The sequence below is a fragment of the Anoplopoma fimbria genome, chromosome 9 (genome assembly GCF_027596085.1).
Source record: "Anoplopoma fimbria isolate UVic2021 breed Golden Eagle Sablefish chromosome 9, Afim_UVic_2022, whole genome shotgun sequence".
In the NCBI taxonomy this organism is placed as follows: domain Eukaryota; kingdom Metazoa; phylum Chordata; class Actinopteri; order Perciformes; family Anoplopomatidae; genus Anoplopoma; species Anoplopoma fimbria.
In genome coordinates, this window is record NC_072457.1 from 6,126,181 (window position 1) to 6,143,349 (window position 17,169).

General features: G+C 41.6%; 1 protein-coding gene across 1 annotated transcript; it reads right to left on the reverse strand.

Annotated features, from left to right (window-relative positions):
- Nucleotides 1–2,942: 2,942 nt before the first annotated feature.
- LOC129095484 (axin-1-like) lies at nt 2,943–16,067 on the reverse strand. The gene is given in 14 exon segments (XM_054603940.1): nt 2,943–3,541; nt 3,690–3,839; nt 3,959–4,258; nt 5,337–5,513; nt 5,628–5,805; nt 7,465–7,852; nt 9,354–9,491; nt 9,895–9,991; nt 10,164–10,298; nt 11,324–11,476; nt 11,675–11,868; nt 13,759–14,243; nt 14,246–14,451; nt 15,743–16,067. Coding segments are annotated over 13 exon segments (2,658 nt in total). The 5' UTR covers nt 14,382–14,451; nt 15,743–16,067; the 3' UTR covers nt 2,943–3,414.
- Between the last annotated feature and the right edge of the window lie 1,102 nt (nt 16,068–17,169).

The following is a 17,169-nucleotide window of genomic DNA, read 5'->3' on the forward strand; positions in this document are numbered from 1 at the left end:
TAAGTGAACACAGATCAAAGAAAAGGAGATGAATGATTTATTTAACATCTTTATTATGAAGTACCTTTTTAAAAGAAATGTACAAGTGGAACCAGCACAGTGACATCTTGGCGTTTACCTTTGAAAAACAGAAACACCGTGGACATGTGGTGCGGGTCTGAAGACATATATGAAATGATAATGTACATATTTACAGCAGAGGATCTAGCAGAACAGAAGTGAGCAAGCATGACTGCAGCTGATAATACGACGGGACTGACTGGAAATAAAAACTTTTAAACAATAAAAGCATGGATTGGTTCAATAAAGATATTTTTCCAAAGATAACATGATAAAGGCACTGTGTTTCACACAAACTGACAACACAACAGACGGCAGTTGTTTTGTTTTGTCCATCGAATCATAAATCACAAGAAACAACTCTTTAACAAATGTCGTCATTCATCTGTCCCTGGGCGTTCTAACAAAACAGATAAAATATATCAGAGGGCCGAAGCGGTTTGCACATAAACATTAAAACAAAATAGATAATTCAACTCATCAGGAAAAACATTCCTTATAAAGAACATGCTTGGTGATTATTAAAATTACACTTTTTTTTTTTTATAAACAAATACATATCTAAATTTTTAAATTTCATATTGAAGGCATAATGGGTCGAAGTGAGGACAAATATGTTTTCCCGATTCTGTGTTTCCCTTACTGGGCCGAAAAAACCCAGGACAAATTGTATTTGACATTCCTGCAAGACGTACAGTAGGACCTCTTTGTTTGATGAACACATTCAATTAACTACCAGCATAGATAACACAAAACAATCAGTCAGGCCGACAGTTTGAGATCAATACTGAGGACACGACATGATTACAGGACCGAAGGAGGGGTTTCCTTTGAGGACATAGCGGGTAAAAGTTTTTTTAAAAAGTCAAATTACATTCAGCTTACATAGCTGGTGTGTGATAAGTGCCCCGTCTGCATGTTCTCCACTGCAGAACTGCACTGATGTGACAGGTTCAAAGGAACAGTTTGACATTTGGAAAAATACACTAATTCTTTCTTGCTAAGCGTCAGACAGATGCCACTCTCATGTCAGTGTGCTATATATGAAGCTACAGTCATCAGCCAGGTAGCTTAGCTTAGCTTAGCACAAAGACTGGAAACAGTAGGAAACAACTAGCCTGGCTCCGTCCAAAACAACGAAACAAAACCCAGTTAGGAGCAACTTTAAGGCTCAACTAGTTAACATGTTATGTTCAGTTTGATCTACAGCTAAGAATTGATTCAATAATTAGCAGAACAATAACTAGAAGCTATTTTGGTAATTGATTTAAATTAAATTAATTGTTCACACTCTCCAGGCTCTAAATTTTGCAGATTTGCTCTTTTTGTTTTTTAATCCTATGAGATAGTTATCCACACGTCTTAAAGTTTTTAACTGTTGGTCGGATAAATCATGCGATTTTTAACATAATTGTGATGGGAAGATGTTTTATAGACCTATCGATTTATCGCAAAAATACTTTGCAGATTAATCAGTAATGAAAAAATAATCAATAGTTGCAACTCTAGTTTGATTAATCTGTAAAAAAAAAAAGAAGCCAAACTAGCCGTTTGCCCCCGTTTCCAGTCTTTAAGCTAAGCTAAGCTAACCAACTGCAGCCTGTAGCTCGAAATTTACCAAGCTGACATAAAAAGAGTTCATTTTCTCACCAAACTCTCGGAAACAAAAGGAAATAATTTACTCAATTGTCAAACTACTCCATCAAGATGAGCTGGAGATTTTAAACTCAGTGTTGAGCTACGACGTGTGTAGTTTGGGGAATCTGCAAGAGGAAGAAGGACATTCCCATCGGGTCATGATTAAAGAACACATTTGATGCTCGTGGACTTGGGACTGCACAGACAGAAAACACGCATGAAGGCATACGGGACGCACGGTATGCTCTTTGGCTGAGTTCAGGCGGACATGACCAACACGCTTCAGAATAAGCATTCTACATAGTAATGGCACTGGCCGGGCAGGCAGGCACCTAGACTGAGTACAGAGTTACATACGCAGTGTAGCAGAGAAAAACATGACAAAGATGAGGTGACGGTGTGTGTGTGACCTGTTAAAAAACAACAGATACTGTGGTCGAAGGTGGCGCTCCTTAAGTGTGCGCTGCTATTTTCATGAGTAGTTTTGTGGTTTAAAAAAAAAAAAAAAAAAAAAAAAAAGCCTAGAATTTTAAAAAAAATGCATCGCGCAGGAAATCAGCACTACACACTCACAGGTTAACAGTACAGAAGTGAGGTGCAGGGATGTAGTATAGAGATGGAAAAACAAACAAAATGGCTGCCCTGAAATCACTAATGAACTAGCTTCAAAACATACACAATAATACAACATTAAGTTGAGATATAACGAAATTCGGCTGCATTAATAAGTAATAGTACCTGCCTTGTACATACACAATTCAAATAAAATGAAACAAGTAGCTAGGATACTTGTCTTATCAAAAATATGTAGCTTTGGTAAACAAGTTATGTAGAGAACTGTCGTCTGAACATGTTGATGTGAGAGATCACTACATGACATCTAGGAATCAAAAGGGGCGAGAACGTGTTCTGTTTTGAGGCTGTGAAGTGAAAACGAGAGGAGAGGCAGGCTAAAAGTTCCACTCCCCCGAAATCCTCCCGTCCTCTCCCCTCGTCGCCAGATGATGAGGAACAGAGACAGCAAAAGGCAGCGAGACTCTTCCCCCCCCTCCCCCCCCACCCCCGAATGGAACAAAAAAAAAAAACAAAAAAAAAATAAAACTGCTTTTTCTTTACTGTCGCCGAGCACCGATTGAGGAGTTTCCGTGGTAATGTAGCAGCATCGTAATGGTCTGCGGGGGACAGACTCCCCCGGAGCAGAAGTGGAAGACTACTTTATCCTCTCCTTCCAGCAGTCCCCCTCCCCTCCCCTCTCTCTCTACCCTTTTCCAGCCGTCGCAGTGGAAGTGGAAGACTGGTCAGACATCAGATTTTAAAAACAGCGCTCCTCGAATATCCACAGTGGAGACAAGACATATGAAATAATTTATGTTCCTTTCCTTATTTCCTTTTCCTCATTCCTTATGAGCTTTTTTTCCCCCCCGCTTTACGTGGGTTTGATCCAGGCATGACGCCGACATCCAGATAGTCCATAGAAATAACCACCTCCTTTTATACTCCGGCTTCAACCATGCAGCGTAATCTCCCTTCTGTCACACGTGGCTCCTTCCATCTTTCTACTTTCTTTCGTTCGTTTTCTCTCACAGATGAGATTTCTGTCCAACCCTGAATGTTCTCTTCCTATCTCTTTTTTTTTTTCTTTTCTTTCCTTTCTCCAAATGATCTTTTTTTTTTCTCCTCCCACCCAATTCTGTGTCATCTTCCTGTTCCCAAATTTCAGTCGACCTTCTCCACTTTCCCGATGATCTTCTCCTCGAAGATGGGCAGGATGGCGTCATCGTCGCGAACCTCCTCGAACACCACGCCGCAGTCAAACTCGTCGCTCACTTTCTTAAAGTAGAACCTGCACACACACACACACACACAAAAACCAGACATGCTAGGTTATTTGCAAGCCAAAAAAAAAAAAAAAAAAAGACAAAAATTGCTCCTTTAAAAAAATGACATTCCCAAACCACACTGTAAACATTAAACGTTGTGCATGTTCTTACCTGTAATGGCCCTTTTTGGTAAGCAGCTCCTTGAACTGGCCCAAAGTCACCACACGGCCTTTGACTGATGTCCGGTACGGGATTGGCTCTCCACAGAAGTAGTAAGCCACCGTCATGTTCTCACACACTTGCCGTTTACCAGACTTGTGCCTGAAAAGGAGGAAGAGCCATTTAAAAAAAAAAAAAAAAAAAAACACTCAAATAAGAATATATTTAAAGAATAAACATATTTTTCGGCAAAACACGTATAAAAAGGACTAGACGCCTACCTCTGCTTGGCCTGCTGTAGTGCGTTCCTCCTCCTCTCCTCCTCCAGCCTCCTCCTAGCCTCCTCCAGCTGGGTGAGGGGGTTTGGAGCCGGGTTGGGGGGCATAGCCGGGTCCTGGATGAAGGGGTGCGAGGGCTGGACCTGGGTGGAGGTCGAGCCGGGGATGGCGGGGGACACCGAGGAGGGGTTGTTACGCAGCTGAGCAGACACCCACGGGTGCACGGCTCCGGGTCGCTCCACCGACGTCGGGCGCGGCGACTCGCTGCTGGGTCCCGACCTCCTCGAGCTGCTGGTGCTGCCGCTGGAGAAACAACGAGAGAAGAAGAAAAGGATGAATTTCAGAAGGACAAAAAAATATATATAGAGAAGTGTGCGTTGCCCCGATTTAGACTGAAGCCAATTTACAGCTATACAAACAGCAAAATAACAATTTGTCATGTCGCTGGACTGATTTCTGCGTTTTGAGAGCAAATCAGTGGTGGTGGTTTGTTTTCATTAAAAATATCTCCTTGCTAAAATCGTGTGTATACGCTACACTTGAGAAACACAATTTTATGTTAAGGCAGTTATAATGAATATTCTTTTACATTAACAATAGTTCAAATGACTATGTGTAAATTTAACCGGGGTCACTCGAAGTGATGCACCCAACGAAAATGATCAGGAGACTTCTACGTCCCCTCAGCTCTACAAGCCGCATTGCTCCTTTCAAGCTCATTTTTTGGGACATCAATTACATTATTTGGCTTTTACTCTCAGCGCTCTCATTATTTCAGCAAAGAAGCTCTTAAAAAAATAATTAAAAACACCCATGTCCACTTCCTGTCCAGAACAAGACGGCAAAGAGACAGATTTGGTGTCCCGCTGATGAATGTAGTGTCACATTAAGCGGCTAACGAGTCAGATATGGGACCAAAAAAACAGAGCTAAAAGGAGAGTAAATACTTGACTTGTATTCATCAGATGGAAACAAACGCGACTCTGTGTCTGCTGGATGTGTAAATACGAAACTGTGGCCAACAACTTTGTTCTAGCTACTTAAAAAAAGGATTTATTAGTGTTGCCTGTCAGCTTGTCTTTTCTACCGCTCCAGTTTGTTGTCAATCGGTTGATGTTAATTTTATGATACACAATTATAACATGAATGTAAGGCGATCTAGTGAAGCATCTACTGTCCTGCATGTTCACCGCCATCTTTTAGCGTGACACAAGCTGCTTGAATGTCTTGCCTGGCACATCACATTTGAACTGGTAAATCATCATAATCTCAATAAGATATGGAAAATAAATGGATTTAAAGTATTTCTTAAAAAAAAAAAACAAAAAACTTTATTACATTTTTCACATCAATCCTGAGTAATACACGTTATATTACTCACCCGTGTGAGGTCTTCCTTTGTCTGTCTCCTTCCATCATCCACTGCAGGATCTTCTGGTTTCTCTCCAGATCCTCCAGCTGTACCGGGCCCTCCATGCTACGCCCGCTCTCCTCTCCTTTGCCTGACGTCTCTGATGTCTTCTTACAACCTCGCCGTGATAGCGTGCTGCCTTTACTACTGCAGAGCGAACAGGAGACGCATACAGTTCAGGTCATCTCAGTGAGGAAAAACAGAACAGGCAGTTTGCTGGACACCTAACACATGTCGGCACATTTAACCACGCTATCCTACCTGTAGCCCATCCCATCGATCGTGCTGGCGCCGGCCCCGTCGGCGTAGTTACGACTTCTCCCTGCGTACTGGCCGGCCGGGTCTCCGTTCCACATGACGTTGGCCTGAGACCTAGAGCCCGCCTCCTCCTGGCCTTCTCTTCCTCTGTGGTGATACGGCTGCTTGTGGTGATGCATACCTGAGACAGACATCACAGACAGTTATTGGTAACATAGCCGCCTCCTTCAATACATCACACACCAAAACACACCGCTGCTGCAGCTTGATTTGACGCCTGCGAAGCATAATGGAGCCCAAACTATAAAATGAAGGACTCGTTTTTTTGTGTTATTGCACATGATTCAACACCCGAAGAGCTCTCCGGCTTTGGCTCACCAGGAACCGGTTTTAATTATATCTTTGTAAAGACACAACTGCGGCTTGTTGAGAGCTTCTTCTCTACTTATGCAGGGTTCAACAAAAAGGATTGCCTGCTTGCCTGGGGCAAATTTTAATGCCATGTTGATCAAGTAGATCTAGCACCTAGCAGCTGAATCAAAGCATTAAACACAAAGTTTTTGGCGTAGCTGATGATGGAATTCGCTAAGGAGTGAACTATCCTGCTTCCTTCTCATCTCTGGTGAGCGCTGCACAGGCTAAGTACCGATCTGGCACTTGCGAGAACATGGCATCGGGTAAAGATCACATTTTTAAGTTGAAGAGCAGCAATTTAGTTGGGTGTTTTCTCTCTCTGAACCACATACTTGCTAATGTTAAACACACAACCTACGCACCGAGTTATTCCTTCAAGGAGTTTGCTACTTGTATAACAAGTTTTTGTTTATAAAACATCTCAAAAATTCCCCGACGGGGAGTCAACTTAGGCTGGCGGAAATCCTGTGGGCGAAACTCCTGATTCATTTACTTAAATAAAGATAAAACATGACAATGAACTTTGGTCTTTGTTATTATTTGATAACTGCTTATAACTAAGACAATTTGTAAAGGGGTAAGTAAAAATGTATTAAGTGCAAGAAATGCATGTTCATCCGCCACTGTAACAAGTAATCCTCAACAAGCACCATTTTCCTCAAGTTTGAGTAACGTTTGCCAAAAACCATAGCGTACCCAGATGTTTAAGGAAAGTATTGAGCTTTTAAAAAAAACAAAAGTCTATATTTGTGACTGGTCTTAAAAGGATTTATGTCTTCAGTAGGAACCAACTGGCCGGGGACTACTTCGGAAAATAAAAATCATCTCCTGTACAAGATAATGCACAGGATTTTTTTTGTCTGACATAAGAAGGTGGGACATTGCTGTCGAGTTATATAAAAGGATTTTTTTTTTTGGCGATTTGAGCACCAGCAGCCGAGTGCCATTTGGTTCCATTACATTCGAAAGAAGGCAGACGTCCCTACAGACGATATCTCCAACACTCGGCAACTGACACCAAAACAATTTAGATTGATGAATATCTCTTTATGTTAGAGGAAATACACAGCAGGTAAAATAAGTATTGAACACGTTACCATTTTTCTCAGTAAATATATTTCTAAAAGGTGCTATTGACATGAAATGTTCACCAGATGTCAGTAACAACCCGAGTAATCCATACATACAAAGAAAACCAAACAAATAGGTTCAGAAATTAAGTTATGTGTAATAAAATGGATGAAGAGCACCTTTAGAAATATATTTACTGAGAAAAACGGTGACGTGTTCAATACTTATTTTACCCGCTGTATGTATAGTCGGGATCAAGACTTAAAAAGATAGATTTTCTACAGCATCCATTCTGAGAACAGCGACATGTTCACCAGCACTGACATGCCGTGAATGTTTAAACAGAAAATCTCACCTTTGACCCCAGCAGGAGGCAGACTGTGGCCCCCCCCTCGGTGTGGAGGGCAGTGAGGCGGGCCGATCCCCCCGTCAGGTGAACGCGACGATTTGGGAGGAGTGTGTCGACCCCCTCCTCCTAAGGTGCTGTTGGTTGCCCCTGGCGACTGGCAGCCTGGCGTTTTCATCACGCGCTGCACGTGCTCATCCAAGATGGATTCCGGGTCGTCGTCCTGGGAATCCTCCATGGCAACCAGGCCGCCGTAAGTGGCGACTGCCGTGTTAGCAGTGGTCTCTGAGTAGCGGGCGCCGTAGAGGGGCGGGAACGACGAGGGGAGGGGGAGTGGTATGCTGTGAGAGGACATGGAGGTCGTCACGGAGACGTCAGCATCGTCACCTTCTTCTTCCTGTTGGGAGAAGGAGGGAAATATTTAACTTCTAACCAATTTAAGAACTAGTATGTAGACACAAAGACAAACAATTAATCAATAACTGCCTGTACCATCTATTATGTGCAGGTACATTTAAGACAATGCAAAAATGATTTGGTTATTTCTTATTAAAAGATAAAGACACTTAAATAAACATCACTGTGACAGTTTAACAGCCTATTGTTAGATTTGGCTGAACAGTCCAAGTACTTTGAACTAAACGTTATTTCAACTGAAATTCACAGTTTTCTAGAGTGTTATTCCACTGTTGGGAACAACACACACAACTAAATATATTACTACGACAGAATTCCCTATTAGGCTATATGCACAATGACTGTTACACTTAAAGCAGATGACTGGTTGATACATGAGTCTGATAAGCTTTTGTTCTCAGTGTACACAGCTTGTTGTAAGGTTACACTGTGTGCAAAGGTGAGCTGATGATGACAAAACAGTAGTCCAAGTGTAATTAGACAAAGACATAGAAGCACAACAGCAAAAGCGCAGAAGGAATTAAAAAAAAGTATTATGTCCATGAAGGTTTTGTTTACCTTAGAGTAAGAAAATATCACAAAGTAAAAACATCACATTGACTACGTTTACTTTCACAAAATATTTGCCGTTTACATGCAGCCGTGCGTACTCAAATTAACGTTAAAACGCCCTCATAGGACTTGCCGTTTTTGGGCACACGGCCTCTTGCCCGTGTGTCGCAAACTGCGGGAAAACCCAGATTGGAACACATATCCCGAATGCCATGTATACAAAGACATGTTCCTGAAAATGGAATAATATCTGCATGTCCCACATGTCTTAACTGAAAAATGCTACATTCGCAACAAGGTCTAACTCAGAATATCCCAACTGTACGCTGACACAGCATCCTATTACATCAACCGTATGATATTCGTGAAATTACCATATTCTGAATAATAGTGGAATAGTAGTGTGCATGTAAACTTAGTCTGCCTAACATAAATAAAGTCAAAAACATGATTTACAATTATGGCTGTCAAAATCAGCCGAATCAGAATTTGACTCTTAGAAAGTTGCCCTCTGCGCTCCTACTTTCCGCCACATATTTGACTTTTGGAGGAGGGAGTGATATGTTGAAGATGATAAATATGTTTTTCTGTCACACTAGCGGTTCCTGCTTTTTCAATATTCCTGTCTTTGACTATCATCTATAATGTGAAAACACACCGTCGAAGAAATGAAATTGCGCATCCTGGTCAGAGTTACGTTCCGATATCCTAGCACGCTCTATTCTTTGAGACGATTTGCACCAACCACAGTTTCTCATTAATAAGAAAAGATTTCCACCAACAATTCAAGTAATACTGAGGAAACCACAACATCACCATTGTCTCAATAATTACAGCTTTTCTCACAGTGTCCGAATTTCATCACATCACCAGGAGCGTGCAAGCAAACACACAAAAACGCACACACCCACACACAGTTGTACACTCACCAGTCTAACTCTCTTCAGCCTCTCCTCCAGTCTTTCCTGAGCCTCTCTCTCTCGGAGAACCGTCTCCAGCCTGTTGATGAGCTCCGCTGCAAACCTCTCAGGCTCTACGTGGATGTCCTTTGGCATGCGGTACGTGCGCTGTTTACCGACACAAACGCAAAAAATGACACACAGCTGAACACGTGTACAGATGAAATGTAGATGCAGTTTTAGTGAATTAACGTGTAAACTATGAACAAATTTAGGCGGGGAAAAACAGTGATAACGATTAAATGGCTGGACTAAATATACGCAAATTCAAATAAACTAAAAACTGTGTGAGCTCATTATTGTTTGTTAGTCTCATCAACATCGATATAAAACACAAAATTGTTACGTGTTGTCTGCTAGAGTAATAATTAACAATGCAACAGCCATGTCGGTAAACACATTTTCGCTGATATTTAAATAAGGTCGCCAGGGTTCGAGTTAGCGTTATGCTACATGAATGCAGATATGAATGCTGACAAGGGCTGAGTGAGTGAGTGTCTGGGTAACTCACAGGTATATGAAGTAGGGGCACACGTCCATTGGCTTTGGCACTTTCATGCATCTCTTTACGATGCTGCTTCCGATATCGGTATGGAGGTATACCATCTCTGCAAACACACACAAAGATAAATAAACGATTAAACACAGTTAATTACTTCTGAATAACCCGCGTTGTCCGATATATAGATCTATATATAGATATATAGATAGATAGATATATATAGATATATAGATAGATAGATAGATATGGTAGTTCCGGGTTCATCTGCGTGTACTTACACGCTGCTGTCGGGCAGTGACAGTGTGTCTGCGTCGCTCGACATGCTCTGTTGCTCGCTGTCGTTGGCACTGGTGGCTGGAGCGCGAGCGTAGCCCATGTTAGCGTAGTACGGGTTCACCGGCTCCCTCCAGGGCCTGAGGATGAGCGCGGAGATAAAGATGTGGTGAGCTGACATTCAAATGTTGATGTGCACACAGACACAGGCAAGGGTACAGCATGAAGCGAGGAGAAGTTTGTGAATCTTCAGAGGTTTCTTTTTTTTTTCTTCTTCCATTACATTAAACACGTCTCACGACTTCTTCCCTTGTTTGGTTGTCATTTTAACACTATTTTAAAGAACATAGTGACAACAATTCCATTCTATACAGAAAACAAAATGTTTATTTAATGTAAAAATAGGTTACCAACCTAACCAATGTTCAAAATGATAACAAAAAAATTATTTCCCCCCTTTTATGTGGATGTCCAATCAGTGTTAATGGTAAATGTAGTCCATTTGAGCAAAATAAATCCTCAGCGTGTGCCATATTGACCAAGAAAGCTGAGTTATCTGCAGCAGTTTACCTTGGCTCAAATAAATACAGCTGAAATACATTGTTTTAAATCCTCAACACTACATTTTTGGGACGCCATTGGTGCTGTTGGAAATATAGAAAATTTGCAGTAAAAGCGACGAGAACAAGAAAGCTCTGTTTTTCAAAAGACGTCTAGACAATCAAAGCTGAAATAGCAGCCTGGAGTTCTTCCTTGCCTCTAACAAGGTCACTGTCTCGTTTTTTCTTTTTTCAGCTGCAATCTTTCTCTTTCATTATAGCACACACTGAGTCATTTATTGCTTCAGTTGACTACACTAACTGGACCTCCACAGAAAAAGGTGGCAAATTTTCCCTTTAAGTAAAGAATCAACAGACCTTTCCTATGATGGAATGTGCTTTAATATTTTTGATCTTGTTTACATATTACATATCTGAAAAGTGTTTTTAAGACTGTTGCATTTGTGGCAAAATCACTTTTAAAGTGAAATGGGTAAACTGTGTATACGTTAAAAAAAATAAAAAAATCATTATCACACATCTTGATGGGAAATCATTCTAAGAGATCAAAGTCTTCCTGTTTTGACACACACACACACCACACACACACACACACACACACGCACCTGTACTCCCTGCTGTCTTGCCGCCTCCTGTTGGTCGAGGATCTCTGCGGTGCTGTCTGCATCAGCAGGCTTTGAGTAAGCCTACCAGCTGGTGTGTCTTCACACTCCTCCTCATCCTTCTCTTCCTCATCCTCCCTCGCACCTCCTCCACACCTAAGGTCAGATTAAAATCACATCCGAAGCATCAGAAAGGGAATTTTATGTCACGCGTTATCATCAGAATGTTCTGACCTTTCGTTAGTGCTTCACTGAGCAACTCAGAAAAGTCAAGAGGAAGTTATTGTTGAAATTATTCCAGATGACAGGCATGAATCCTGAGCGATACACAACATTATTTCTGCATCGTCTCACCTCCACTCCTCATCCTCAGCGAGGGTGGGTAAGTACCCAGGCACAGGCTTGGCTGGCCCCGATGAAGGGCTCTGATCACTGGGGTTAGGCTTCGGGCTCTCTCCTCCTGTCCGCGTGTACTCCAGGTACAGATCCGACTTCAGAAACAACGGGTAGGTGTTCTCCTCCATCATGCCCTGGATCTCTGTCTGGGCCTGGAACAAACAAACGCAGCGGTCACTCGGGCTCGGTAGTATTAAGAAAAGGAATGAGAGTACCCTTAAAGTGATACTAATAAATCACTTCATTTGATGCCCATCATGTAAATGGAAGCTGTATGTGTCCCACTGGCTAGATACCACTGATAACAACATCCTCCAAGGCATGGTGGCAGGACCTTGTTGTCGGGACGCAAAAAGCCAACACTGTAGTTTCCCCTCAGGTGAAAACAGTTAGTCCTGTGAGCAATGTTGCCATAGTTAGCGCTGTTCACGCTGTTAGCGCCGTTAGCTGCTAGCCCCCCCCGGCTCAGACATCTCCGTGTTCAGGCAGTCAAACCTGGCTGTGTGGGTTGTAGCTGCAAAACCACTCAAATAGTCATAGTCATAGATAGCAGGTATAGTTTGACTTAAGTTTTGATTCTACTTGGCACTGGGTTATTTCCTTCGATACCTTAAAAAGGTAGAGAGTATCGATACCCAGGCCTAGTGGTCAAATATCTGTACTTAACAAGTTGTACAAGACCAAATGATCCCTAAAGAAGTTACTTTCATTTCACAAAATGTTTTATCACTGAATTAAGTATACGAAAGGTTTTGACCTATTTATTGGCTCACAACTGCTCTTTATTTAGGCTAAACACAGTTCTAACACTGCTAAGCTTTGGAAAATAAATATGAACACATTTTACTAGGATTATATGGGTTTTATAGCCAACTAATGCCCACTCCAAAAGAAAAAAAACAATGACACAGAGTAAACCCTTATTTATGTTCAGCCAGCTAGTTACACTTAAGCCACACCGACACAGAGAGGTGTGTTATGCCCACATGAAGGTCAATCTCTGCGACAGTCCTCCTAGCCAGGTTTGAATGCAAGTAAGATAAGATAAGATAATCTTTTACGTGGCCCACAGCGGGGAAATTTGCAGGATGTACATGTACGTATTGTAATTAGGGATGGATTTGTTACTTATTGACATTTAAACACCATTTCACTGAATCCCATAATCTTCTAAAAAGCGAAATTGAAAGCGCGACGGGAAAAAGTTGGCTGCAGTAAAACACAAACCAGCCTCAGTTGGTTCATTGTGGTAATTATCTAATCTCATTCTGTGTAATTCTGTTGATTAGCGGAGACGTGTAAGGAGCTACAGTACGTGACTTAAGTCTCTGTTAACCCGACCTGTGATAGCAGTCCCATGTGCGTGTGGTCTGAAAAGACATTCAGTAGACCCACATCCCATCAGAAAAAGAGCAATGAAGACAGAAAGTATGCCAGAGATCAAGGGGCCAAAGCGGGCAACGGTAGGCGGGTGAGAGAAAAACTAACCTGAAACTAAACCTCAGCTTAACTTGGTCTTTTGTTGTGGTTTACTTACTAACGCGAAAAACACAAGTTAACACGCAAGTCTGTGGTTTGGCAGAGAGTGTGGAACTTAAGATGCAAACTTTCTTTGTCACATATTTTAAAACACGATATCTTTTTTTGCTGCAGCCACAATACATATTCGGGAACATAGGAACCTTGTAAAGTACTCGGGTACTATTACTAGATTTTGAAGCCAGAAACACTTGGCCCCCAAACTGTGTACTGGAAGACGTGAGAGAAGTTTGTGAAAGCACCAGTATGCAAACAGCGCTGCCATCTGATGGGTGACATATTATTTTGCTGTATCCTGCCATCCGCCACAGCAATACCGTTTTGCATGAATCATAACACAACAATCTGAAATTTCAAATCGCTTAGTCTGGATTTACCTGACCATTTGAAAGAACTGAGAAAGCCTGTGTGAAATCTGTAACCATTTCCCCTTGCCTGTGAAATCCAACATGCACTGCGGTTATTAGGAACATCTACAAACATTAAATCAGTGTTTTAATTACCTGTTCAAACATGGCAGGGTCAGGATGCGGCTTTCCAACACAGTCTCTGATGAAGCTCTTGGTGGCTGCTTTGATCTGCCTGGAGACAATCCCACTTCCGTCTACAATGTACTTCCTGTAGATGGCCTTGGCCAGCTTTGCCCTCTTCTCCTGGCTCGTCTTCCTGAACCCCGAGCAGGCGAACCAGAAGTCGAGGAGGTCCGCGCAGTTTTCCTGGCAGAGGAAGTTTCGGAACAGCTGGATGCCTTCCTGGTCGTCCAGGAGGGAGTGAAGCGACTCTGCCCACTTCAGGTAAGGTGGCGTTGGCGAAGCCGAGCCCTCGGGTTCATACCCCAAGTCCAGATCCGGGCGACGCGGGGTCGCAGACGACGAGGAGGGCGTGTAGCTCGACAGATCCCCCATTTTAGAAGACGAGGATGAGGGAGGATAGCCGAGGGTTTGGGAAAGAGCGTTTGGACGGGTGTTCGCCGACTGGACCGGGGGTCCACATCAGATCCCTCCTCGCCAGGAACCGGGGGTCGCGGAGCATCCTCGGTAAAGTGGGTAGGGCCGTTCAGAGAGGCCACGACCCCGCCGCCACCGCCCCTGTACCCAATCCCGTGTAATTCTCTGACAACACTCATGTCTCTGATTGCACAAGGGAGAGGTCAGATGTTCCCCTCTAGCAATGACTTTGCTGGCAAACAATTCACCCTACAATGGAAAACAAGAAAAAAACAGTTAGTTGACACCAATGGAATAAAAAATATGACAAAGATGGGTTGATAAAAAGGCGCTACCCTGAGCCTTCCTCTTAGCACTTATTGCATTCGTAGTAATTTGTTGAACTTATTGTATTCGTATTAGTTTGTTGCACTTATTGTATTCATATCAGTTTGTTTCTTCACTGTACTTTTGCTCTGGTTTATGCTCTTAGATGCTTGTTTAAGAAAGGAGATGCACTTATGACTTCTGGTGACTAGTAGTTCTCTTGAATACCTATGTTAAATACACTTATTGTAAGTCGCTTTGGATAAAAGCGTCTGCTAAATGACTGTAATGTAATATAATGTAATGTAATGTGCCTGACTCATCTCTCAGCCTCTCCGTTGTGTCAGACCACACACATATAACACACAGTATTATCAGGCAACAGAATTAGATCATGAACAGATAACATAAATATAGAATAGAGAGCAGACAGTGTGGTTGAGAACAAGGAGAAGCATATGATTTAAAAAACTACAAATATGGAATGAAACCAATAACATGTGAGCCTTAACTGGGCTGTTATTGAACACATCAGTTCAAGCTGAACAAGGAGAAGCAGAACAAGGAGAAGCATATGATTTAAAAAAAACTACAAATATGGAATGCAACCAATAACATGTGAGCCTTAACTGGGCTGTTATTGAAGCTAGCAGCCTGGACCAGCCAAAAAAAACCAGTTCAAGCTGAAAGTTCCCCATTAAGTTTGCAGTAGTGGTGGTGTGTGTGTTGTCCAAACAAAGAGTTAAGCTGGAACATCATTTCCTGAATAACCAAACCTAGTGTTAACAAAGCTCAGACACCCACCCAGCTAGCCTCCTAGCAATGCCACCAGCACCACCAGCACCACCACCACCAGGGCTTTGAAGTGGGGGAATCTCATTCATCTTGGCCTGCAAAGACGGTGGGGGATGGGTGCCGCTACAGAAACAAACTCCACAACCACACAAGACGGGCCTGCGTGCACAGAAACCACCCTGACCAGGACAGCCCCGCTGTGTTTACTGCCTCCAAGTTTGGGTGCAAAACTTCCTTCAGAAGCAACAGCAACTTTTACAACAAAATCGGCCGATGTGAGATGAAAACCCCAAACAAGAGAGCGATGGGACACGTTGTTTTTTCCTTTCCCACCACCACTCTTGCTCGGCTGCAGCGCAGAGGCTAGGCTAGTTAGCTTTGTTAGCTTGTTAGCTTTGGTTACTCTCCCGTGTTTCCCCCATCGAAGTGTCCGCCCTACCGTCTCTGTGGGCCCGGTCCCCGCGGTCCGCTGCATCGGGGATAGTGGCGCGAACTGTGTGCTCCGAAACGCCGCATATGGAGAGCTTTTTTTTTTTTTTTTTTTTTTTTTTTTTTTTTTTTTTTTTTTTCTCTTCTTTCTGTCGTCTGGTTGTTTAAATATGAACGCTTAAAAAAAAAAAAAAATTGAGGAAAATTGACCCGTCGACTGCCCCCCTTCAAACTCCCCACGGTGGCTGCTCTCCGAGCAATAATACACGGCGAGTGCGTGCGCGCGGCCGGCGTTGGTACGTGCGCGCCGACGCGGTGTGCGGTGAGTTTGTAGGACTGCGAGGAATAGAAGAGACACACGTGAACAGTCAATCTCTTTTAAATCACTTCTTAAAACACATTTTTATTTGGTCTTAGTATTTTTATCTTATCTTATCTTATCTATCACATGACACTAATACACTGTGCAATACAATAAAGGCTTAATTATTATTATTATTATTATTATTATTATTATTATTATTATTATTATTATTATAGTTATAATAGTTTCTGTCTGTATATATAATATTTCAGTTACTGTGGATTCTCTTTACTGTTTTTTTATTGCTCATTTGCTTATTTATAATACTTATTTGATCTTATATTTTTTTTTTATTTACATTACATTACATTAGTATTTTTATCTTATTTTCGTTTAGAGTAGACCACATGACACTAATACACTAATACACTGTGCAATACAATAAAGGCTTATTATTATTATTATTATTATTATTATTATTATTATTATTATAGTTATAATAGTGCAATACAATAAAGGCTTTATTATTATTATTATTATTATTATTATTATTATTATTATTCTGTCTGTATATATAATATTTCAGTTACTGTGGATTCTCTTTACTGTTTTTTACTGTTTTTTATTGCTCATTTGCTTATTTATAATACTTATTTGATCTTATCTTTTTTTATTTACATTACATTACAGTCATTTAGCAGACGCTTTTATCCAAAGCGACTTACAATAAGTGTATTCAACATAGGTATTCAAGAGAACTACTAGTCACCAGAAGTCATAAGTGCATCTCCTTTCTTAAACAAGCATCTAAAAGCATAAACCAGAGCAAAAGTATAGTGCAGAGGCAAATTACTACGAAAACAATAATTGCAACAGACTAATACGAATACAATAAGTGCTACAAACTACTACGAATAGGATAAGTGCAGTAAACGAATACGAATACATGCAGTAAACGAATACAGAATTTACTATGTCTCTTGTTTGCACTATCCTCTATGCTGCTGTAATCCTGTAAACTTCCCCGCTGCGGGACTAATAAAGGATTATCTTATCTTATCTTACTATATTTGACCTATTTCACTTGATTTTATTTATTTTGTTTATTTTGTTCGTTTATTTGATTGTCACTT